The sequence below is a fragment of the Ixodes scapularis genome, unplaced genomic scaffold, assembly GCF_016920785.2.
Source record: "Ixodes scapularis isolate PalLabHiFi unplaced genomic scaffold, ASM1692078v2 PGA_scaffold3__209_contigs__length_174095766, whole genome shotgun sequence".
NCBI classification, from domain to species: Eukaryota; Metazoa; Arthropoda; class Arachnida; order Ixodida; family Ixodidae; genus Ixodes; species Ixodes scapularis.
The window spans coordinates 14,680,498-14,704,791 of record NW_024609868.1 but is presented as its reverse complement, the minus strand read 5'-3'; the positions used below and the strand labels follow the sequence as shown (position 1 = coordinate 14,704,791).

Sequence of the window (24,294 nt, the reverse complement as noted above, 5' to 3'; positions counted from 1 at the left end):
TTCTGTAGCGTCGCGGCTTTAAAGAGCCTAAAGAAATATTATTCTACCACAGTCCTATCATTAAGAACCACATACCCTAAAGAGAAAAGAAAGCCTTTTTTTTCTTGAAACAAGTTATTTTCTGTACAAATAAACAATCCCACATGACAGGTGCTGTCTCATCTTGCTCGATTGTCCTAGTCTTTGCATTGCATCTTTTTTATTGTACCGAAATGCACCCAGGGGTGGCACTCAGTTGGTTAAACGGCGTTTTAGCAAATTAAGTCCCGCCCCTTCTAACTCATCGAAAGAACTTTAGTGAAATCAACTGCTGCAGAGTACAGGTGGGCCAGGTGGGTTAACGTTCTTGTAATGAGCCGCCCCATACTGTCGCCACGAAGTAGCGTGAAGAAGGGGAGGGACTGGATGGGTTAACACGTGCCCCAGTGATACACGTGTCATTCGCTCAGCCTAAGCAACATACTTCACCAAGTTCTTTTGATAACACACTTGATAACAAGACAAACCAAACAATATAATGAGGAAGGACTTTATTACAGTCACGCAAAATTCCAAATAAAAATAGCCTTTCCTACTGTTCACACCGGATCACAAATAAGAACAGCAATGAGGTATATATAACAATCTATAAGGGATATATACAGGCACATCTTCGATGTGTTGCAAAGAAAAAACTGTCTGCTGCAAGTGCCACTACTACAACACCAGTGCTAGACCATTAAATAACGTTAGGTGGCTCCTCATTACACAATGTTTATTAGAGATTCAGAAACTGGGACAAAGTCCAGCGTAAGGAAGTGCAAATATATGCTCAAATTGTTAGTCAACTACTGCTTTTTTGATACCATGGCTTGTGAAATTGGCACAATGCTAGAATCAAAAGCTCTTGCCCCAAGCCAATCCTCAACACAAAGCCACCAAAACCCAAAAAAAAAAAAAAAAAAAAAAATGTATGTTGCAGAAATCCAACAAACTCAAGCTACAAGCAACTGCCAAGCATACCTCTCCATGGAGCAAGACCAGAAATGTCCCAATCTTCTGAAGAGCCTAAAGGATCATCATAAGGACCCTGTCCCAAACTTTAAGGGAAGCCCTTCTATGCTAATGTTGGCTTCCATATATGCTGCTGCTGTGCCTTGTTTCGGGAGCCCCTTCCCGAATTGCCGCGTGCTATATTTTCTTTCTATGTACAGAACTAGGAGCAAACACTGTTGAAAGGCTACAAGTATGCTTTGCAGGAACTCCTTCCAATTTACACCTCTGGAATGATCTTAACGATGAAATAAATTAAAACCAGATAAATTACACAAGCTTTCTTTCCCCCCAAACCCTTCTCACAACAGAACTGCTCCGTCGTGGAACGGAGTGTCGGCACTCGGAATACAACGCCAAAATACGGGATTGAATTTCAGCCGTGCGGTTCACAACACGGTGGCCTGGCATCTACCAATGACAAAAGTACAAATTTACCCAACCTGTACTTATCACAGCAGCAAATCCCAGAGTGCAAATAGGCAAAAAACAAGTATTCTCGCGGAAACAATTAGAATGCGACGACTGCCCCGACAATGTTGCGTCATTAAATTAAGCTCCCGCACAATTTTTAATCTTCAATTTCACCAAGTCACGCTGTCACGCTGATCATATCTAAGCTTTGTTTATAAACAGCCCCCCCTGCCCTTCAATCTTTTCAGAAAGGTTTCATTCCGTGTAATCTGCCCACCCCACCGATACAGGCAAGATCCGGCATTGCAAACGAGCTGTAGCAACACTGGCATCCCATTATAAACAAGTTCCCCATACAGTATACACAGCGAGAGCTGCTTCCTCACAGTGTTGGAGAAAATATAAGCTCTTCGTATCTTTGCAAAAACCACGGAACACTCCGCATTTCCGGCCCGACAGACGGACCGTAGTGAACGTAAATATAGTTTGGAGGTTCAGACAGCACCCGCTGTGCATCCGTGTCTGACGAGACTCTTTTTCAATCATACACAGCACGGGTGGCGGAGAGCAGACGACCCCGCTTTGACGACACTCCGTTTCGCGACAACCCTACAATCTGGAGAACCGAACAAGGGGCACTAGCGAGGGAGAAAAAAAAAAAGACAATTTGGAGACTGGACACTGCACGGCGCCTTCCAACGAAGGACGGGCCGCTCAGATGGCCAGCTCGGAGTCCGGGACGTTCTGCGGATCGCCGAGGGTGGTGACCAGCATGGCCTTGTGGTCCGCCGGAAGGTGGTTGCCACAGCGCGATCCAACCACCCTGCTCACGACGCTCGACGGCGCCACCACCACGGCCCGGTCGTTGTCCGACGCCCCGGCCAGCCGCTTGCCCAGGATGCGCACCGCCGAATACTTGGCTCTTTGGTACGCCTCCAACACGCTGATTCCCAGCAGTCTGCAGAACGTGTTGCAACGGAGGTCAGAGGATCCGAATGGGATTGTTAAGATCCATACTCGGCGTCATCTTTCTAGTGCGACAGTGTAAAGGCCGGCGTAGCTGTCAAACCTACCGGCACGAGAACATCACTTCGTTCGACGTCTCCTTCGCGCCTGAGTTAGTGCGAATGAGATGCAAGATGACGCCGCGTGCCTGCGCAGCAGTGCGGGATTGCAGCACTGTGGGAACTACGCTTGCCGTGGGAACTACGCTTGCCGTGACAATGTCGTGCAGCAAACTAGATAAAAAGTAAAAGTAACTTTTGAACCATGTTTTCAAACTGAACAAGAAATACTGAAGGTAAAGGCCAAAGTCACCAAATATACACCACATTCCATATCGTCTGGCAGGAACAAAAACTGAGCTCGTTGGGCGGCTGCTTAAGATGACAACGACACCTGTCGAACGCTAGAATTGACTCAAACTCCCGAGCTCTTCCCAATGCTGCGAACATGCTGCCTTCACATTTAAGCTGAGTTTCAAAGCTGCGCACTGGCACCCGATGGCACAGCATCGTGGCCGAGCTGTGCCCGATGAGATACCCCAATTATGATAAACTGAGGGATTTCGATAAATGATGGATTCTGATGAACTCGGGGATCGAAATAGTTAAGTCTGCCTCACGGGTCTCGAGCAGACGCCACAGCACCCATCCACTGCAAGATTTAGGACCAATCCGACCGCAACAACACCATCCACAGCAAAACTTGCAAATTACATTTTCGTAACGGAAGTAATCTAAGGCATGCAAGAGACCTGGAGGGTGAGGGAGGGTGTACAAACCTGAGGCAGACGTATTCGGCGAGCAGAGCCAGCCCGACGGCCAGCGTGCGGATTCCGACGTTGTCGAAGACCTTGACGACCAGGCAGGCGCCGGACACGGCACTGCCCATGATGACCAGCACGGCCGCCGTCTGCAGCCAGTGGGCCGGGGAGAGGCCGCTCGGCAGCCAGACCTCCCCTCGCTCCAGCTCGTACTGGAAAGGGGCGCAACGGCATTTGGTTGGGACAGTCGACAACAGCATTGTTAACGAAAGAAACTTCTATCTCAGTTGCCTCGTAGTCGAAACCGTCACCACCTCTTCTAATGGGGCGAGGTACATCAATGGAAAGTAAGCGAGCAAAGAGGCTAGAGACACAGAGATGGACAAAGACGATGAAAAAGAAATGTGACGAGCCGGCTCAAGTTTTTAAGCAACCATGTACTATTCCCCATCTCTAACTGTTCTGCTTTTCAACTGCTATTTTGCTCCATTTTTCACCACTCCCTTTGTAATGCCTCTGGCTGCGAGGGTAAAATGAATAAATAAACAGAGATCTTTCGGATAAGAACGGGCAGAGATGCCCCAAAAGAGTTTTATGTATATGAAACAAAAACCAGTAGTATATATTTTGGCCGGTATATTTTAGGAAAGTGCATAATGGGCAACATCAGTTACCTGAATACCAAGCTCCAAGCAGAGTATCGGGAAACTCAAGCGAATTATAGATACGGTACTCAGAAACTCACCTCTTCGTTGCACACCTTGCAGCGGTTGCTGTCTGCGTTCCCGGCAGACTGCGAGAAAAAAAAGCAGCAAATACTCACATTTAAATAAGCATATAAGAGTATTCGAACCATGGCCACTGTAGAAGGCCTAGACCTCGCTTCCTGCTCTAATAGTACTTAGACAAGTCGAAATTCTACTTAAGGAGCGACAGAAACCTAAGTTTCAAAATTTTTTGAAAAAATTCATTTTTCAATTTTGAGGTATTTGGTTTTAGAAACTAATTATACACCCTTACACTAAATATCATAACCATGCACCAAATAGTTACGTTGATATAAAATATTTTCAACACATTGTGAGGCAGTAACAAGTAAAGGAGTTCAATGTTTGAATGCATTTTTCTCAGTTCCGTTTTTTGCTGCAAATTTCATACGAAGGAATCTTTTGTTCGAAGGTAAAAGTATTTTGATACCACAATCAAGATGTTTCTGAACTGAAATTTACTGGGGAATTGGGCTATCTACTTTATTTTGTTTTAATTTAAAGTACTCATCAAGAAAAAACTATGTTTTCAAAAATTGGCATACTAGGACAGATATGCATCTCATATTTTGAGGTAATCCCTCTTCCTGAAATATTTACATTTGATTTATAAAAACTAGATAGCTCGATAGAAGCTAGATAGCTCATTTGCATATCATAGATTTCTTAACGAAGAATGACACATCTTCTTATGCAGGTATGTAAAGTTATCCTAGAGAGCTGAAAGTTTGCACAGCACACCTACATCTGAAGTTAGATCTCCCCTGCAAAGTTCATTCCAATCGCATAAGTAGTTCAGAAGTTCAACCTCTAGCCGGAGTCCCCCTTTAACACACATTTATGTTTGAGAAGCGTTGGTACCAATTCGACCACTAAGTACTAGTGCCAGTTTGTACTGACAAAAACGGATACAAGGGGGGTAGGCCCTTGGAAACCTAAATATAACCTAAGTAGCTCTAGTTCTAGGAACCTGCAGTCAGGTGTACCGAGTGCTTACATTAATTTTTAATTAATTACTCTAACATATTTACTTAGAGGAACAAGATGACTAGGCTACTTAGGTTGCTAGATGGAAAGAAGTTTAACAGGGAAGAAAAGAAAAACCCACCTCAATGAGCCAGGTGCGGAGGCAGTCATGATGCACAACGGAAACGTCGCCCTTGCAGTTGCAGGGGCGAATCAGAGGTCCGGCGTCGGTGCGGTCGGAGTCGTAGCAGATGAAGCATTCGGGGAGTTTCTCCAAAGAGCTCAGGCTGTCTGCAAGTCCACAAAAGATGCCAGAGCCCCATTTCATGCACTGAAGAGCTGGGCTCTCATCTAAATTTAGTTTCCTCCCCACTGACTGGTCAAACTATACCAAGAACATTCTGAATAGCTAGAACCTGGGAGGGCTGTTCACAATCGAACGTGCCGAAAAATGGCGCATATCAGAATCAATGTGGCAAGCATTTGTTGGCTGAAGACCATGAGCAACCGGCTAACACTAAACCCAACCATGACCATGTTTTACTGTTTTACAGTCATTAAGCAACTTGCCTATGACCCTTGTAAGCCATTGTGAAAGGCACTATTCCTAAGTCAATAAAATTTCCTTGGATAAGGCAAGAAATTTTCTGTGCTGTACGGAGGTACTTCCTGATCTTCATACAACACTGCAGGCAGAAAAACCTCTAGGCTCAAGGATTACTTGGATGCACGGGCTTAAATGCACGTGGAACAGGCCCCAGCATGTCAAGCCTTCGCTTTCTTACAATGATACCAGCCAACGTCCGTAGTCAAGTGCAAATGTCGTCCGATCAGTCATCCCACCATCATGGGGTGGTGGCAAGTCGGCAACCAGCTATGGCAATTGTCTCGCAGGAACAAAATCCCTCCTCCCGACTCACCGCCGCTCTTGGCCAGCTCTTTGGGCACGGAGAACAGGGCCTCAGACTCGGGGCCGGTGGGCGGAGTCTTGTCGGGCTCCCGACGCACCAGCAGTTTCTTTGGATTCAAGATCCACAACTGTTGTGGCCTATATAATAAAAAAAAAAGCCGGGTTTATTTGAGAAATTTCTAAAGATTTAGTTTCTCGGTTTCTAGTTTTTAATTCAAAACAAACACACAAAAATCTTAAAAAAGTAAAAGGCAACTCACTGAACACAATTCCAGAGGACGCAAGGGAACCAGAGAGCCAGGCCCATCTCGATCACGCGGAACATGACGTCGTGGCAGTTACGGCCCAGAACTGCCACCCTGCATCCACAAAACACACCGGGGATCACAATGCTGCCGCCAAGCTATCGTCACGTCTCAAACTCTGCTAATGTGCACACGCCACTGTGCTACACTCCGTTTCACCTTATAACGGACCGCAGCGGACGCTGCAGTTTGCCATGAACGTATCAGATGACTACACGCCCTAAGTGTCGCTATGCCCGAAGCGCCACTACACCGGATGTGTCGCTACGCCCCAAGCGTCACTATGCCCCAAGCGTCGCTACGCCCCAAATGTCAATACGCCCCAAGCGTCACTACACCCCTCTTGAAGATCACGTGACGCTCGCACGGCACCAGATTTGCTTCGATGGCTTTGCAGCGTCCGGAGCGATCCGTTGTGGGTGCAACGGAGTGTAGATTAAACACTGCCCGGCGCACAACTGCCGCGTCCACTCACTTGTCTTTCCAGAAGGATCCCATGACGTCCGAGAGGATGAACAACACCGTGGTGAGGAGGAGGATGGCAAAGGCCACCAGCCCCAGCCGGGACTGGTGTACCTGCGACATGTTGGGCGCGCTGGGGGGACCCGCCACGAAGGCTCCCCGGACCTGCACCACAGACGGTGGGAGAATCTCCTGAATAAGGAAAAATTGACTTCGACCTTTATCTTCAAAGTCCCATAATCCATGAAATGCGGTATTCGAGGAGCGATCATGTAAATTTGTTTGGAAGACACTAAACGGTCCTTTTGGAGAGTTTTTATTAGTTTCCCCGCTAAACTTGACCGGGAAACTGACTTGGTACAAAGGTCGTCAATTTTTAAGCTAAATTTATAGGGAAACTAAATTGGTGTATAATAGGTCATGTGATGCCAGGTCATGGGGCATAAATTTTCTCTTAGATGTTGCGGAAAAACTGAAGTGATGCGTAGGTCTCGTGACGTTGTGACATGAATTTTCCCACCCAAATTAAGCGGGAAAAACCGAATTGGTGAATAGGTCATGTGACGTAAATTTTAAAGCTGAATTTAGCGGCGAAACTGAACTGGTGTATAGGCCATGCGACGTCAAATTACCCGCTACACTTATCGGGAAATGTACAAACAAACCAACACACAAAATTCTGGGGTTAATTTTTGGGGATAACTGCTTTAAAGGGATACTTCAACGAAATTTGAAATATTCCCGTTGTGTTCAAAAATAGGTTGAATATGATCCACAATATCCGTAAATGACAATCACACGTTTGTATTTTGAGCCTGGTGGCTGTATTTTTTGTTATAAACGGCCCACTCTGGCAAGCGCTCGGAGAAGGCCCAGAGGAGACCACGTGACATTCAACGCAATCGTGACTTAGGTCGTCTCAAGATGAGCAAAGCTACGGCAAGGCTAACGTCGAGAGGACGGCCTAGTCGTTCCAGCCACCGAAGCGGTTGCTTTTGTACGAATTTTGAGTGACGGGTTAATCTTCTATAATCTTCTAGGGGGACAATAGCGACTTCTGCGACACACAAAAGGCATTCGCGGGAAGAGGGGAGTTCCTTCTGCCCCTCTTCTCTCGTCGTGGCCGAAGACGAGACAACCTCCGTCACTAGCTGTCAAGGTTCCTAGACGGGCATTACAAGCGAGGCGTTAGCGACATCCACCAGGGGCTCTTTGCTAATCGTTTAATTCGTTTTAAAATTCCTTTTCGTGACTTTTTTAACAAGATATTGGTATGTTCGATGTGATGCTGCTTTTTTGAACACATATAGACCAAAAAATGAGCGCCGAAATTTCGTTGTAGTATCCCTTTAAAACATCCTCGAAAAGTGCAGAGCGTGACGCCCAAGCCTCATGTCAAAACAGTGTTGCGGCGCAAAAATCGATGGCTACAAAATGGCGTCCATATGCGATCAAAAAATTGAACTGGGGCATACTCTTTTTGCAGAGTGTATTAAAGAGACACTGAACATCCAAGAACTATTTCTACTATGTGCCTAGATAGGACAAATGGGTTCCAAAGGTAACACAAGTGTGCATTACAGGGAATCAGCTAGGAGTAAGCCACATAACAAATGCTGTTTAGAAATAAAATAAAGAATTCCATTCTTTTAGAAAAGCAGCACTGTGTTTAGTAACTTTCGTATTGTGAATACTATGGAGCCTATCTTACTAGGATATCTTTTATTAGCAATGATGAAGTTTGGGTCATTTTATAGAATCAAGTTTTCATGTGGTGATGCATCGTACGTACAACAACCCCTAACGCACAACGCAAAGAAATGTATCTACATGTGGCAAAGGACTGCTACAGATCCCAGGTTTATAGCATATTTGAATACCCTACAAACTGTAAAACAATATTATGACCATAAAAGTATACATATCATATTAATGAATCATGTATAAACTTTATCTCAAGTTGTAATAGTAGAGTATTTGGGTACGGAGATGCTCTTTCAAAATAGCCACCGTAATCAAAGCTGATATTCTGAAAGAAGGTACAATTTGCACTCTCGTTCTCAAAAAAAAAAAATATGTCAAGACTTATTTTCTAAATTTTTTTAAAACATGAGGATGTCAAATCAACAATTGTAAGAACAAACATCATACCTTGAAATAAACCTCGACTCCATAGATCAGGAAGAAGACAACCACAATTACCATCAGGACCGCAAAGGAGCCATTGAATACGCCCAAAAACAGGCTCTGGGCACAAGAAAGGAATAGCATAAAGTATCAGAGGTGCAAGTTGAAACAGAAACTGTGCACTAAATGTTTTTTCCAAATGCAACAAAAAAGCACACAAACAAAACACTTGTGTGTGGCCCAATGAATAATTCCCGTATATAGTGCTCAGATAATCTCCAACTTTGAAACAATGTTATAGAGTGTACCACAAATTTTAATAACAAGTGGCATCAAAAAAAGGCCTATGGCTTAGCACCAATTTTAAGTTGCATGCAACTGAAAATGTTGCAAACCAACTGAGGCTCGAGTAATTACGAAGCTTTCAAACCTTGCCGAGACTCAAATTTGTATTTTGTAGCTTTTGAGGTCTGCGACAAAGGGTGTCTGGCTGATCCGAGCTTCATAAATGTTTAAAAGGAAAAATTAAAAAAAATTTTAAACTAGTAGTCAAAGTTTCCAAAGATAGAAAATTCTGACCCCATGGCGGTTTCTAGTCAACAGTTTCTAACCAACTCAAGTGGTCATAAGTTAGGAATTTAACCTTCCTCTTTTTGTTAATTGACTGCACAAGAGACAGATTCCACAGTGGTCACAAAAAACAAAATCGATTCCTCCTTAAATCACACATAAAGCTTACCATAAAAGTGTGGTGAGAAATTCCCCCACCCAACAACAGATCTGCTAAGCACAACAGTACAAAATGTAAAGAAACTTACCCTCTCCGTCTCCCCATAGCCTGCGAATTGGATGAGCACGAGCTCAGCGAGCAGCAGGGAGTAAGTGATGATGTTGAAGGCCAGGAAGCCCAGGAACGACTTGCTCAGGAAGCGAGGCTTGTCGTGTCTCAAGTCTCGCAGGTGGAACACCTGGGAACATGATTGGGAGCCATCCGTTGGAGATCAAATTGCACGCACAGACAAGACCACCACAACACAACCACACGTGTCACGTGAAAGAACAAAAAGCAATAACGGATTTGGTGCCATATGGTAACTTCACTTGGCCTATCAGCTGCTTACTTGTTGAGACTACAAGCTTCATCCAGAAATGCTGAATTTAGCAGTATACTCCACATCAAGTCTGTATAATTTGTGAACTTCAATGTGCGAGCATTTGAGAGCAACTAGTGAAAAAAATGTTTTAAGGTTAAAGAGAGGCATTTTTACATTTTGCTGAAAATTTAGGAAAGCCAGACTTCCTGGAATATACCATTAATATGGCACCAAATAACATGTTATCCTTGATAGACCAGATCATTCTGTTGTGCGAACACCCTATTGGTGCACTCATATGCATAAATCCATTGGGTAAATTTGGAGTGCTCCAAAAGTGATCCATGTTTGCACTTCTATGACAGTAGATGCCAAGTCACGCTTGCATGGGCATGACAATAAAAAGAGAAAAGTACTTTGAAACTGCTTCGAATCCACCAGCACATTTCGTCATTAGATAAAGTAGGCTTCAAGAAAAGGTGGGGATGCGTAAGAACAAGTAAATGAAAGAGCTAAATAGTATGTGCATAAAAAAACAGTCAATAAACCAGGTTTGTCTCGGACAAGCTTCAGCAACATGACAACATGAATCTACAGTTACGTGGAATTTAAATTGTGCGCCATAGATTTAGCTTGTAAGATGCAACCACTGGATCAAGGGACACAATAAAGTGCAATTGCAGCTTACACTGCAAACGAGCAAGTTTGTTGATGAAAGCCCTCCAAGATGCACCTACCTCAGCCCAGAAGCAGACAATCAAAGAGGACCCTGTGAGCAGCAGCGGGTAGTAAGCGCTCATCAGACTAGACGCCCAATCTAAGGATGCATTTTCCTGAAACAAGACGTAAAACACAGCACTTCTCAGATCTCAGGCTTTCACGAGAATGATCATAATAATAATATAGAAAAACACTCAGATTTAGAAATTGGGTTAAGGGAACAAAACCACGCAGGGAACCCCTGCACACATGTCTGGCGCTAAACGTGATGGACTGCCATAAATCACCGTGACCAGTAAGAAAGGAACAGTTGAGGCTGTCCCAACTTGAAATAGCATAAATCTGGCAGAAAATGCCAGCTCTCAGACTAGCAAGCTAAATGGCTGCAACGGGAATACAACATTATGAGAAAACGAGACTGACGACACTTACCGGAGAAGAGAAATAGAAGCCCCGGGCAAAAGTGGCGATGCAAATAAGGGCGTAAAGAGCCTTCTGCGTTGTGACCTTGAGCGCTTTTAGCAGCGACGGCGGCTTGATGCGGCTAAATTCCGACCGGATGCAGATAAGCTGAAAGTTAAGGGTAGTAAACAAAGTCGAAATCAGTCGCTGCGCAATTCTTTGAAACGTAATACTGAATGCCGGCCAAGTTCACGCAACAGTCCTCTTTCGTTAATATGGACGCCTCCGTTCCCCCGGAAAATCTTCCATAATGGGAGTCGTCCATAATGATGAGACAAAAATGCACATAGTATTTACCCATTTCGCCCCCAAAAACACTGTATCCACATAAACGAGGTCCGTATTAAAGGGACATGACTGCTCGACCATCAACAAAAAGTTATAGCAAACATCACTACCTGTGATGCTTTTCTCAGGAAGCCCTCGTAACTAAAGCCTCGAATTCATTCAAATCAATTGGGTGAAGCTCTACCTGAACAGCTTTGAAGGCTATTATGTCATCACTTGCTACAGGGAATGCAAAACAAAGAGGCTCACCAGCTGCACAAATGACACTGCGCAGATTAAATAAAAGATGGTAGAGAAAGCCACGAAGTAGCTGATGTTCGGATCGGTGCACGTTCCGCCACTGTACTGCACCTGTCGACACGAGAAGGGGACATGTCAAGATTCACAACACAGGTTCCTGAAGAGTCAGCAGCTACAGCGATATCATTTTCCGCGGCTGTGTTGGACTCGTAATAACTTTCCATAAAATGTTGTAAATAATGAACTTGGAAACCTAATGCAAATCTTGCACCACAGTTTTTTTGGCAGTGTAGTGTTAACAGCAAATGCAAATTACACTTCCACTTCTTTGTTTTTGCTTGTATAACATTTCTAAAATTCATTCCCCCATGTAGGGATGAACTGAGACGGTTGATTTTGACCTGCACATATGAAATGAATGATGGACTTCTTTGGAAGCACCACTTTTGAACTTGTATTGCAGCAAGCCCCAACTGAGCATATAGCCTCCGAGCATCCAGGTGCCCTTGTTTACTTTTTAGTGCCTACCATCTGTGCTGTGCAACTTCAATGTTCTTCCATACCAAAAGACAATCATTTTAAAAACGGGCCTCTCGCAAAAAGCACGGCTTCCAATATTCTTAGCACGCAAAGCTCTCCTTCGGCCCTTCCAAATGCTTGTTTGCCGAGCAGAAGGACCATATAGCACAGCTTTTCCAGAGCTCCGCAAGACAATACAGATGCCGGGCCGGCGTCAGGGAGTCATGGACGACGATGACAGGAAGCTATACCAGGTTACCGCAGAGCTACGTTTCAAGACCCGGACTTGCATGCCTTGGGGGTGGCAGTCCTTTACTTTGACTGGACCACCTCCTGCAGCCCGCTGCCTTCATTGAAGTGAGCGACCACACCACCAGACCCACCAGACTGCCATCTGAAACCTTTGTCAAACAGCCCGCAAGGCCACCTCGGCTCGCTGGCTGACTCGCTAGAAGTGTCCCCAAACTTCCGAAACTCAAACAGCGGTTTTTGTGACAATCAGAGGAACCCGTCATCCTCATCTTGTACATTATATCGTCAGATAATCACCATTATCTCGACATGACATTTTGAGCCTCCATGGTACAAACCATTACCTTCTTGCAGTGCTGTGGCTCCCCTCAGCCAAAAATATTTTGTATTATTATTATCATCATCATCATCTTGAACATTAAACGTGTGCAAATAGTATAGAGCCTGTATTTTCGTTAACACAATTCAAGGGCCACTCAGCTGGTGCGCTGGCTCTGACAGTGCTTCCTTTCAACTAGCCTTCGCTAAGACGCAGTTTCCAGCAAGCCAGCCCGGATCAACAGTAATCAGTAAAAGAGAATGTTGCACGAAATGTCACTGCTGCAAAAGGGCCGAAGCCGTGAAAGCCCAGCCTACAGCAGTCATGGCGAGACGGCATCCCAGGAACACTTGAGAGATACGCGAGAAAAGACAGAATCAAAACAACGGCTAAAATTAAACAAAGATATCACGAAAGAAACATGGAAATTTAGTTTCAAGCAAACGACGGGACCAAAGAGCTCAAACTGCTCTTAGCTCGTATTCAGTAAAGCAATCTGCGGGGGCATAATGAGCATGATGTTCCGCCCACTCGGCCTCACAAAGAAAACGGTATTTTTGGATTAGAAGCTTTATCGAGACTCGCTGTTTATTGACTCGCCACTATTTCTTGTCCAAAGTTATTAGACGCGCAGTGCCATTGAAAACAATCGGGCATGCATCTATTATATATCTTCCCCGGATTACAAACAGAAAACGTTCAGATTTATACCTACAGCTTCCTTGATAAAGTAATATGTGTTGTGGTAAGAAGCAACGACTATAATTCGGGAAAACAAGCACCCTTTCAAGCAGGCAGCTGGGCAGGCAAGGTCAATAATTATGATTTTTCGGGCCTGTACCTAGCGCCACAGTGCACAAAACAGCCAAGAGCCATTTTTTTCTTCATCTCGGTCTCTCCTAACGAATAGAATGCCCGGACAAGAGCTTTGCGCACCAAGAATCTCTGAGGCCATGCAAAAAGGTCAAATCTTGAAGAATCCAAGTACAAAATGTAAGACCCAATCACGTACTGCAGCGAGCTTAATGGGCATGAACACTCTTTCCCCCACTCTCCAGGGTCAAAAATGTCAACGAAGATCCAATGTCAAATAAAAAAACTGAAAATTACAATCATGTGTTTGATGCTAATATTTAGGCAATGACATCATGCAAGTACTTTATTTTTGTCATTTTTTAGGTATGTGAAAGGAGAATATTCCATTAAAGTTTGACATTAGTGAAATATATTTAAAAATCAAGGGGCCTCTTAAGTTCACAAGCAATCACTCAGGTGGTCACGTTTTACTTTTTTTTTTTTTTAAATACATGTAACGCTATTAATAATTATATTATTTCTTATTTCTTAGTTGCACCCACACATTGTTCAAAAACATTAGCAAATATCTCCTCGTGCTGTCGTCACCTTAAGCAATTCACTTACCAAACTTGACCACAGTCGGTTTGCGTAGAATTACTTATGTCCCAAGATTTTTTTTTTGTTTTTGTGGGTGGGGGGTTAAAGTATTTGTTGTTTTGTTTATACTAGACACTATGCAAATACTTCAGAGATAAAAATATCAAACAAATTAAATATGTTACCAGCCACACATTGTTCAACCCTATCTAAAATCACACATAAGCATTTAAGTCCAATATTAAAGCAATTTATATGACTGAGACATACCTCTGAGAACATTATTCGTGGAGATTTGCTAAGCTCAGTGTACATCAATCATTTGCCGCAGACCACCTGCCCCTCATTTAAGACACTCCCCCCCCCCCACCTCCTTCCACTTAGAAACAAGGTCTTTTATTTGCCACTTCTTCAAATAAACACAAAAGAATTGCACACACATTGCTAGTGCTAGTATTGGCGACCCACCCAGTGCAGAGCCCCACTGCCCACGTCTTTTTGCTTTCCGACAAGATCCAGTTCTCGAAACCGTGAGAGCCAGAAGAAAAGGGTTTAGCCGACACTATCCAATCCGAACCCACCTCACAGAAGCAGATGCCCTGGTGGCACTCTCCATGGCCCGAGCAGTTGTCGGTGCAGCTGCCATTGGGATGCACTGTCATGAAGTTCTTGAGCAGTGGGTACAGCTTGCTGGGGAGGTGGGTTACTGTCCTGTGGGCCCCTCTACAGTCCACCATACTGGACAGCGTCCAGGCTGGCCCAATGGTGCACTCGCTGCTCCACCTTTCCCCCGCTTGCCTGCAACCACAACCACAAAAGCCCATGTATAGCTAGACTTGTTGCTGAACTCGGTGAATGGTGCCCATAAGTGCAAACAGGGACGACCACAAAGAGGTAGACACGAACAAGTGCTTGGCCACGTCCCAACTTTCGTGTTTGTCTCTGTCTGCACTTTGTTTCTTGACAGAACCCGGAACGTGTGTATGGCTCATCCGCGGGATAATTTGCAAGCAGGAAACCGTCTGTTTCTTCAAAGTGGATTTCAAAAGTCGTCCCTCCAAGCGGTGTATTCAACATATTTTTTTCTTAATTTTGAAAGTGAGCGGTGGTGGGCAGCTTGGGGCATGTCTAGCCAAGTTGTTGTTCTTTCAAAAGATGCAAGCATTAGGGAAAAAAAGAGTAAATAATAAGATTGCTAAAAAATAAACTTAAAGCAACACTCAAAAGTGCGAAACTTGTTTGAGCCACATGCAGGCGTCTCAACTGGCAATATACATGCCTTGCACTGACGTCACATCATCCATTTCACACCACGACTGAAGAGAGAGAGGGGGAAGCTGCTTTTGTAAACATTTTGAGTGACGGGTTAATCATCTATAATCTCCTAGAGGTAGACTATCGAATTCTGGGCAAGTCTGGGACTCACAAAGGCGAGTCCCGGTGAGAAGAGAGTTTCGCCTTCCCCTCTTCTTTTGTGGTTGCCGGAGGGTTGACGGGAAGACGTCAGGTGCAAGGCATGTATTGCAAAAGTGTTCAGAATAGTTCAGAATATGAACGAATATGCCCCATATCACGAGCCATTCTTCCTAATAATTACAATATCATAAATGAAGTACACTTTTAATAGTTCAGCATAAAATCAATGTCTATGGGAATCGTGCCATTGGGTGAAGCCATTCCTCGGTATTGTGACGCAGAGATACGAGTTCCACGTTATGTATAAGGTTTTTCCTAAGCTCTGCTTTCGTCCCTTGGTACCATTTCTCACAGTTGTGCAACTTTTGTGCCTTTTCTGGCACGTGGCACAGAGAGTAAGGGGTTAAGCGACAAAGATGGGATCACACTATGTTACTAAAACCCACGAGGTGCTAGACAATTAAAAAAATTCTAAGGATTCGGCATCGCTCAGACTTAAAGTGATAGGAGATACAACATCTTTGAACTAGTGCCCAATGAACTAAAATCTTTGATACACCATGTTATCTATTCACTTCTTTTATTTCATTACTTCCCTAAAAAAGATTTCACCATGAAATAACAAAATGCACAATAAAAAAAAAACAAAAAAAAACTATCCTAATATGAGAAAAATAGGACCTCAAAGACAGCTGTACACCAATAGCAAATGTACAAGAAAACATACTCATATACAACGAGAAAAAGTTCTGTGGGCAAGCTGCCAGAATATTCGTGCTTCCATGCATATTGCCCCCCCACATATGGCTTGGCAATTTTCCACCAATGCACTGTAGGAGACTCCATGTACCCCACTCACGTGACAGCTTTGCTGACGAAACAGAGATAGATGATTCAACTACAATCATTCTTCGAGCAAATTAAGAATGTACATATGGCACAGCCTTTGTCTAGTTCCAATGCATCCGGACAGGTGATTCACGAAAGCCTCGTTCATGAAGAATAAGCTGGGCCATGCTTCCGATAAGTTTGCAAATAAACAGCCAGTGGCAAGGAGTGACGTCAGAACCGTGACAACTCTTAGAAAACATGTTTTTAAACGCAGACAGGACCTGATCTCAGAAAAATTGCGAGTGGCCTTGAGTGAATAAAACAGAGAACATCTTTCTCGCAAAAACTGGGACCTTGCAAAGCTCCCGCATAGACGCATTGCTGCATGAGGGTCCTCCAGTTTCTGTGCTATACAATCACCCCGATAGAAAACTGCAAAGGTAGGCTTCGTGGAACTCGTCTGCCATTACTCAACCACTTCTCGGATAAGATAGCAAGACTTGCGCAAATTTATACTAATGCATGCATAAAGCACAACTGCAGTGAAAGACAAATAAAACGCTTCACGTGAGTAAGGTAAGTACACCTTAGATCATCAGCGATGTCTAGAAAACCATTACCACGTGCGAAAAAAGGTGAAAAAAAGAACTGAAAAGAGAACGCTGGCCTTGTGGCAATGAAACTGTACATACGGGACCAGCTGATGCCTGAGCAGTAGACATTGCGGCAATGGCTAGCAGTGTCGTCATTCCTGTCACGGATTTTAGACGCCAGCCAGCAAGCAAACCAGACGTAATAGATCTGGCCGCATACTCCCGACGATCGACTGGTTTCGAACTGACCCAAGGCCGAGCCCGACAGAACTCGCAGCCTCGGCCACAAGGATCTACCGTTATCGGCCGCTTTATCGCGCAGCACGTTATCCGGTCGAAGAATTCTGTAAACATAGGCGCGATTCTGTTGTGACTTCGAAGAACCGGATAGGCTACCTTCATATCGTTCTCAACGAAGTAACTCTTTTTGTTTCTTTTTTCATTCGAGGAAGGACGGAGGGTGGGGAGAATGGAGCTCGTTAGGCTTCCTCGTACTACGAGACGAGGAAGTACTAAAGGCGTCGCGTCATAATGAAAACGCCTATCTAACGGTAATCGGGATAACGGAGCGTCAAACTTGAATCATCGCTTGCGGACCTTGGACGTCATCGGAGAGCGCTCTCGATTGAGAACATCGCGTGCGCGAACGATTCTGCATCAGCTGTGACGACAGCTCCGACGACGAGCGTTTCAGAAGACATCCCGAAGACAATAGGTTGTGAAACAATGAAAAGGGATCCTACGGACTGTCGTATCGAGCCGGGATTAAGAGCAACTCGAAGAAGGGATTCGCTCGACGCGCGTAATTTTACGCTTATCGGTAACGGCGGGCTCGCTGTGCCCAGATAAACAAGACAAGGCCTATTTGCTGGACACTCGAGAAAGATCCTCGCGAGATACCTTCGTGCAGCTGTCACTTTGTTTTCTAAAGAAGGCGACTGGCGGACTAAAGCGGCCGCCTTAAGGCACAAACACCGACTGTTCGAGGGATTTTTGTTGTGACGCAGAATGAAATGGGGGCAAAAGTCACCCTGTCTGCCCCCGTCGCCATCGTAGTAGCAGTAGTACGAACCTATGGCATTATTCGTTGTTCTCCCTCGATGATCCGTCCACCGCGGCAACTACGGCGAGCTGAAGAAGGTCTTGCAGTAATCCAGATAACACCATAGGGGCGAATGGAATTTCACCGGCCAAATATAAATTTCTTCGCTATTTTCTTCTACGGCAGTGGCGGCAGTTACTATGCCGTGGCAGCGTCAGCGCGGGGAATGCTGGGAAGGATTGCACCCAGCGACGGCTTCCGTGCAATGCGCGGTGTGCGCGGTGTCTGCACCCGCCTCCTCAGAAACACTTTTTGTTTGTGTTTTGATTTCGATTGTTTTTGATGAAAATGTTGCCAACTTTCTTTAACTTTCTTGTTGCTTGTTTACCGACAGCAGAAGTCAGCGTCATGTGACGTTGTCTTGTTTTGTTTTCTTTTCTTTTCCGTTTCTAGAATGCAGCGCATAGGCACAAGCACATGGCTTCAGCGAAGTGCTCATTATTACCTTATAAAACGTATAAGCTGTAAATTACAGTCCCAGAAGGACGCATAAATTAATTATCAATAATTGACAGCCTCTGTACATGTCATTGTGAATTCCGAGGGTATGATACAACAAAGCAGTCGGTCAGCGCTGTTTCGATTATACGAGCAACAGCTCGTGCTACCCCAAACTGCCTGTGGGTGATAACGGCATAACGGGACATGATAAGCGCCGAGGTTTAGCAATATTTCTCCAACTCTGGCGTACCAACCTTTCAAACCGCTCAACCCTGAAAGAAAGAATAAATAGCTTGGCTAGGTGGCGCAAACTACCGCCCTAACACGCCTAACAGCTAACAGCTACACGAATGCACAAACACTCTGTACACCTCTGCCCTCTGCTGTACACAAACAGAGCCATCCACTTATTTTTTGTTGTCTTGTTCCGTCGGCGTCGTCGTCTCCACGTCGTCTCGTCGGTCATAAGCCCAGATTTATCGCTGAAACTTGCTATATAGTGCGATTGTTTGTCAACTGTCTGCTGTCGGCCTGCTTCAAGTAAGTATTTGCGCATCATTAGTCAGTATTTAAACCGTGTCAACAAACGTGCAGCGTCTATTATCGCCGAAACTAAACCAACCAAACTGCCACCGCTGCCACCTCGCGACTTCGAGAATCGGCGACTGCGTGACGGAATGGAAAACACGTAGGACAGATAAAAGAGCTCAAAGACAAGCATTTTAAAATTATATATTACGTCATTTCATCGGTACTACCTTCAGGTTATTTCCGTTCGAGCCTTCGGGTACTACCATGACTCGATTTATTGTTATAAAGTTCGTATTTGCACTTGTCAGCTAGAGACGGGGCGCCGTTTTCGCATGATTCATCGCGGGTGGGTAACGGCAGAATATTCCATTAAAATTCGCACTTTGCGCTTTGTACCTCTTTGTAGCTCGAGGTTTGAGAAGCAGTCGTGTGATGCCAGCGGTAATAGTTGGACTGTTATTATTTTTATATTTTTTTTTAGTTGTTAATGCGCAGGGAAAGAACCAGTAACATGGATGACATCACTTGACAGCAGTGTTGGGAAGTATACTTTAAGTCAAAGTACTCTTTCAAGTAGGTTTTCAAAATTTGTACTGTACGTAAAGTTTTTTTTTTTCTTTTTCTGGTACTTTCCCGGGAAAGTACAACTTACGACTTCAAAGTACATTCCCAAAATTTAAACGTGTAAAAAATTATGCTTTGTCATCTTTCAAGCTACTTGACTGTCCAATATTCGCCGCCATTTCCGAGAATAACAGCTAGGTGCACCCCCGATTACCCCTAGGGCAATGCATGCCAGTTTAAAAAAAAAAAATGCTGTGTAAGGGAGTAAAAATGGCATCATGATTTGTACTTGTGGGGTTGCAGCCACTAAGGCCCACTTCAGACGGAGCAATTTCACCCAGCAACTTGACGTCGCAACACCAGCAACACCGGTTGCCCGCGTTCACACGCAGCGACTGAATTGCTACGACTTGCTATCATTATCATTCACTTTGAATTTTCTTGCACTATTTAGACGCCCAGCTACGCGCTAAAAACATGTTTTTATATCTTTCAATGGCTTTGAGAATACTAACTAATCTTTCTGAAAAGGTTTACTTCCTAAAACGATCGATTTCAATCCAGAACCAAGTCTTTAGCTGTCATCATCACCACCACGGGGATGTCGCATAAAAATATTGCGCCCCTGATTGGCTGCTGCCGCTTCAAACGGCTCCGAGTTGTTCGAGTTGCTCGTCCGTTTCGAGCCGGACTCGATCTCGGCAATTCATGTCGATCTAGGGAAAGCTAGGGAACGACCCGCCAGCAACCTCAAAATTGCTGGAAAAGTTGCCCCGTCTGAAGCGGGCCTAACAGTGGTACTGACAGAGTAACCAACAGGTTATCTTAACAGCGGCGGCAATCTCAATGAAGTTGTTAAGCCTAGCAGCATAGTTCCCACATCTCGGTGACTATAGAGACGACGTTTAGGGCTAAATTACTGTGGGCTGGTTCGAGAAATACCTCCGTCGGTACCAATGATCGACTACCTTGTCTCACCCTCTCGAATATAGTGGAGGAGACGACACACGTACCAGAATAAGGATAGAGTCCAAGAGCATTTATTAAAACACTCTCTTAAAAGAACTGTAATGTCCCCATCCAAAATGCCCCCCGCGCCGGCAAGGGAAAGGTCCTTACCTTCCAGGCACGGGGTTCCAGAGAGCCAAGATTGGGGAAGCATCGGGAAGGTCACCGAAACACTTCCTATCTCTGTCGCGGCCGCCGAACGAGTCCCTTTTTTGAGGGCGAGAAAAGACGAGGTGAATCCTCCTCGCATGACCTTCGCAACCGCATCTGAGTGGCGGAACGGAAGGAGTTCCCCTTGGGAAAGAGTGAGGGGAGGGCCCTCCAAAACAGGGGACCTTCCACTTCACAAATAGGTCGGAGCTCACGGTGAAGGAGGTTGAGCGTTCCGACCTGCGGTCGTTATCGCAGCCATTAGGGAAGGGAGACCACAGGAATCCCTACATACTTTACTTTGAAAGTACATTGTATTCATAGTACTTTACTTTACTCAGATACAAATGAAATGCGAACAGCGGAGCGCCTGACCTTCGGTACATATTGCATGACCTAGAGGCAACTAAGAACTGATAAAACTGCAGGGTGGAAGTGGGGCTGTGAGGCTGCGCACCTACTGGCCTACTTCAATGTGCATTCCCTCCTAGCCCTCTTTCCATCTCAGCTTTATCAGTTCCTAGTTGGCTCTAGGTGGCACCGCACATATCGTTGGCCAAGCGCACCGCTATTCGCATTTCATTCATACTTGATAGTACATAACCTCTCATTTACTTTGTACTTTACTTCAAGTACATTTTAAAAGTACTTGCCCAACACTGCTTGACAGGAATGCTCGCATCGCTCGACCAATGATGCTCGGCCGTCAAGGATATCTAGTAGTTTTTAATTTAGTCGTCGCAGTATTAGGCATATCCCCGTTTGTAAATGCGGGAGAAAGTGCAGTGCACTACATGCCACAAAAGCCTTGCATCACTGTATGCCTGTTTTTCCCCAGAGAACTTTACTGGCACTCTTCGTGATGGCTTAACACCGCAACGACATGGGAAAACCGATGGACGAAGACGCTCAGACTGTTGGCTGTTGGAAGAAGGGCAAGCTGCTCGACAGGGGTGCCTTTGGCAGCATAACACTATGGCACAACACTGTGAGTAATTGCTCCTGATGTAATAACATTTTCTTCTTGACGAGTGAAACTAAAATATATTGCGAGTGACCCAGTAGCGTAGGCAAGGGGGGGTTTGGGGGGTCAAACCCCCCCCCCCCCCCCCCCCCCCCCCTCCTCTCCCGGGGGCCCGCTTGCTCCCCTGCTCACGCATTCGGTTTTGCACGCGGCATGAAGCAAAGGGGGAGCGTGAACTTGCTCCAACTTATATGCTTTCGGGACAAAGGTTTTTGTGAGGTAGAAAATGCTCAAATAAATAAAATGGGCAATATATCTTCATTCATGTTTATTTGATGGAATGCGGAACGTTACCTCGGATATTTCAAACCGTTTGTGGGGTGAAGGGTGGCAATTTCAAGGCCAAATATAACAAACTATCCTCACTAAAATACACAGTTCAATCAAGCCAAAGTGAACATAATAAAACAAACTCATGGTTATAATATAAAACAATGTCAGTGTTGTGAGTAATATTAAATGATTAGTAAAAAGTAACTGCACTGTAAGCAACGGGTGGCGCTGCGCTCGCGCACACCTTGAGTACTGATCAGAATTACGTGCTTTCGACTAAAAGTTACCACGAATAAAAAAGTAACTGTGTCTAGTTATTTCAAAAAGCAATTTACAGGCTTTCTTGATAATCTAATTTATGCCAAGCGCCTACTCATTAAGATGCAGCCGCCTGCATTCCCAATAAAGAATATCCAGCGGGTCCTCCACTTGAACTTTAATGTCGCGGTGAAAAGTCAAAAGTGCTAGACCGAGCAGTTGCTCATTCGAAGTGGACACTCTCAGGTATGTTTTCAACCGTCGTAGGGAAGAGAAAAAGCGTTCAGCTTCCGCCGTTGTTACGCGTAGAGTCGTTATGACCTCAAAGAGACGATGGATGTTTGGGAATTGGTGGCGTGTGCGAACTACAGGGGCACTTCTGTAGCTATCATGATCATCGTTTGTGACGTCACGGGTAGGACAGACTGGGACAGACCACATAGATTTTGGATCCCTCAGCTCGTCAGCTCGTTTCATGGGGTGTTGGGGTAACGTGCGGCAAAGCCTATTTCACGCGTTGTGTTTATTTGGTGAAGTGATATTTCTAGTAGGACATTTTACCAAAGCTTTAAACCGCACGTGGCACACATAGTCGTATCAACAAACACTTTTGGAGCTGATGTGTCGAAGTGCTCGGATGGTGGTGTGCTGTTCTCTATCCAGTACAAAAAGCTGAACGATGAAAGTAGAATATCGAGCGGTTTATTATACTACAGCGTTTACCACGGCGAATAGGATGTATTTTTTTATTATGATTCGGACAAAATAAAAAAGGAAGCTTCTCGTCAAATTGCAGAAAGGTAAGCGAAATGCGAGATTCTCTCGCGTGTGCAGTAAACATTTCGGTGAAAGCAACTCCGTGTATCCTCTTAGTTCCAATGTGTTCTGCGAGTGTTGGTCTCTTATTAGTTCCGAGTTGATTCCTTTTCTTTTAATTTTGTAAGCCAGTAGACAAGTATTTCCTCAGAATAACTGGTAGGAAGAGACGGGGGGCTGGCTCCTGGAGTCGTTTCGACTAACTCCCTGCTTATTCACCCGGCCGACCCAAAATGTGCGAGACCCCCTCGCGATCGAAGTAATCTAGTAACTCGGTGACACTTCAACGTCCTAGAAAATGAGGAATACACCTGCTATAAAGGGACCCAAATGCGCATAATGCATGATGCGCTTCTCAGCGAGTGATTTTAAATTTGTAAACGATTCTTGGTAAAAATAGGATAGAACAAATTAATCAATCGCCCGAATTTGCCGGGCCATGGCCGACAGTTTAAGAATTCATAAAAGTTTATTCTTTTCTTTCGAGCAGAAGTCGCGATGTGACAGACTTCTTTGCCGCGTTTTCGATTCGGGAGGAGCCAAGCGTCAGTTGCTGACGAGCATTTGCTCGGCATCAACTGCCGAGTCGTACCTGGGGCCCTAATCTGGACACTTAGCGAAAAAGTAGCCGAGAAATCCGGCGGCTACGATTGGCTGGCGTAGGGGCGGATCCAGAACTCCGTTTTGGAGGGGCGGGAAATTTGTAAGGATGCTATTCTCCCATTATTTTGTGTGCACCGGGGGGTCCACCCATCCCAAATTGCCCTCCAAGAAGGGGGGAGGGGGGATGGCCGACCGCCCCCGTCGCCCCCCCCCCTTGGATTCGCCCCTGGGCCGGTGCCAAGGTCATGTGAGGCGTTGGCCAATCACGGCTGCCAGACTTCTCGCCGAATTTCTCGCCAAGTGTCCAGATTAGAGCCCCTGGATAGAAGCGTCGGTATGGGCAAGCTCAATGTAGCTAAAACAAGTGTGCGGCGCTTTGCAGCGCAACTGTGCATGCGCGTGCACAGCTAAGAAGACAATACGTCATTTACTCTGGTGAATGCAAAACCTTTTTGAACAACGGCCTCCTCAGATCCGAAGAAAAAAAAAAAAGGGGGCCAGAGAGGCTCTGAATAGCCCTGACGCACGCCGCGCAAGCTGTAATGTGAAGCTCCAGGCTTGTTTTTGAACATTTAAAGTTTTTCTAATACAAAAAGCAACTTCGAGGCACTGTTATTCATTAGAAAGATAACTAAAAAAAAACGTTA

General features: G+C 45.1%; 2 protein-coding genes across 3 annotated transcripts in view; one reads left to right on the top strand and one right to left on the bottom strand.

Moving 5' to 3' along the window:
• Nucleotides 1-515: 515 nt before the first annotated feature.
• Nucleotides 516-18,181, bottom strand: LOC8027947. Of its 2 annotated transcripts, none has more exons than XM_029991869.4 (14): nt 17,950-18,181; nt 14,619-14,835; nt 11,562-11,663; nt 10,995-11,132; nt 10,580-10,675; nt 9,567-9,716; nt 8,773-8,868; nt 6,635-6,786; nt 6,115-6,213; nt 5,865-5,992; nt 5,087-5,235; nt 3,957-4,004; nt 3,230-3,423; nt 516-2,404 (listed from the first exon to the last, which is right to left on the bottom strand). In XM_029991869.4, the coding sequence occupies exons 2-14, from the start codon at nt 14,772-14,774 to the stop codon at nt 2,161-2,163; spliced, it is 1,752 nt and encodes a 583-aa protein (XP_029847729.2). In that variant the 5' UTR covers nt 14,775-14,835; nt 17,950-18,181; the 3' UTR covers nt 516-2,160. The 2 variants fall into 2 exon arrangements, with proteins under 2 accessions (XP_029847729.2, XP_040361257.1); XM_040505323.2 differs by lacking the exon at nt 17,950-18,181 and adding an exon at nt 16,977-17,145.
• Nucleotides 18,182-18,728: 547 nt separating this feature from the next.
• The window catches only part of LOC8027946 (inhibitor of nuclear factor kappa-B kinase subunit alpha), a 33,756-nt gene continuing 28,190 nt past the window's right edge, over nt 18,729-24,294 (top strand). Inside the window, exons 1-2 of the mRNA XM_029991870.3 lie at nt 18,729-18,960; nt 21,512-21,661. Of these exons, the coding sequence (XP_029847730.2) occupies nt 21,557-21,661 (105 nt within the window). The 5' untranslated portion in view covers nt 18,729-18,960; nt 21,512-21,556. The remainder of the gene's footprint in view (nt 18,961-21,511; nt 21,662-24,294) is intronic.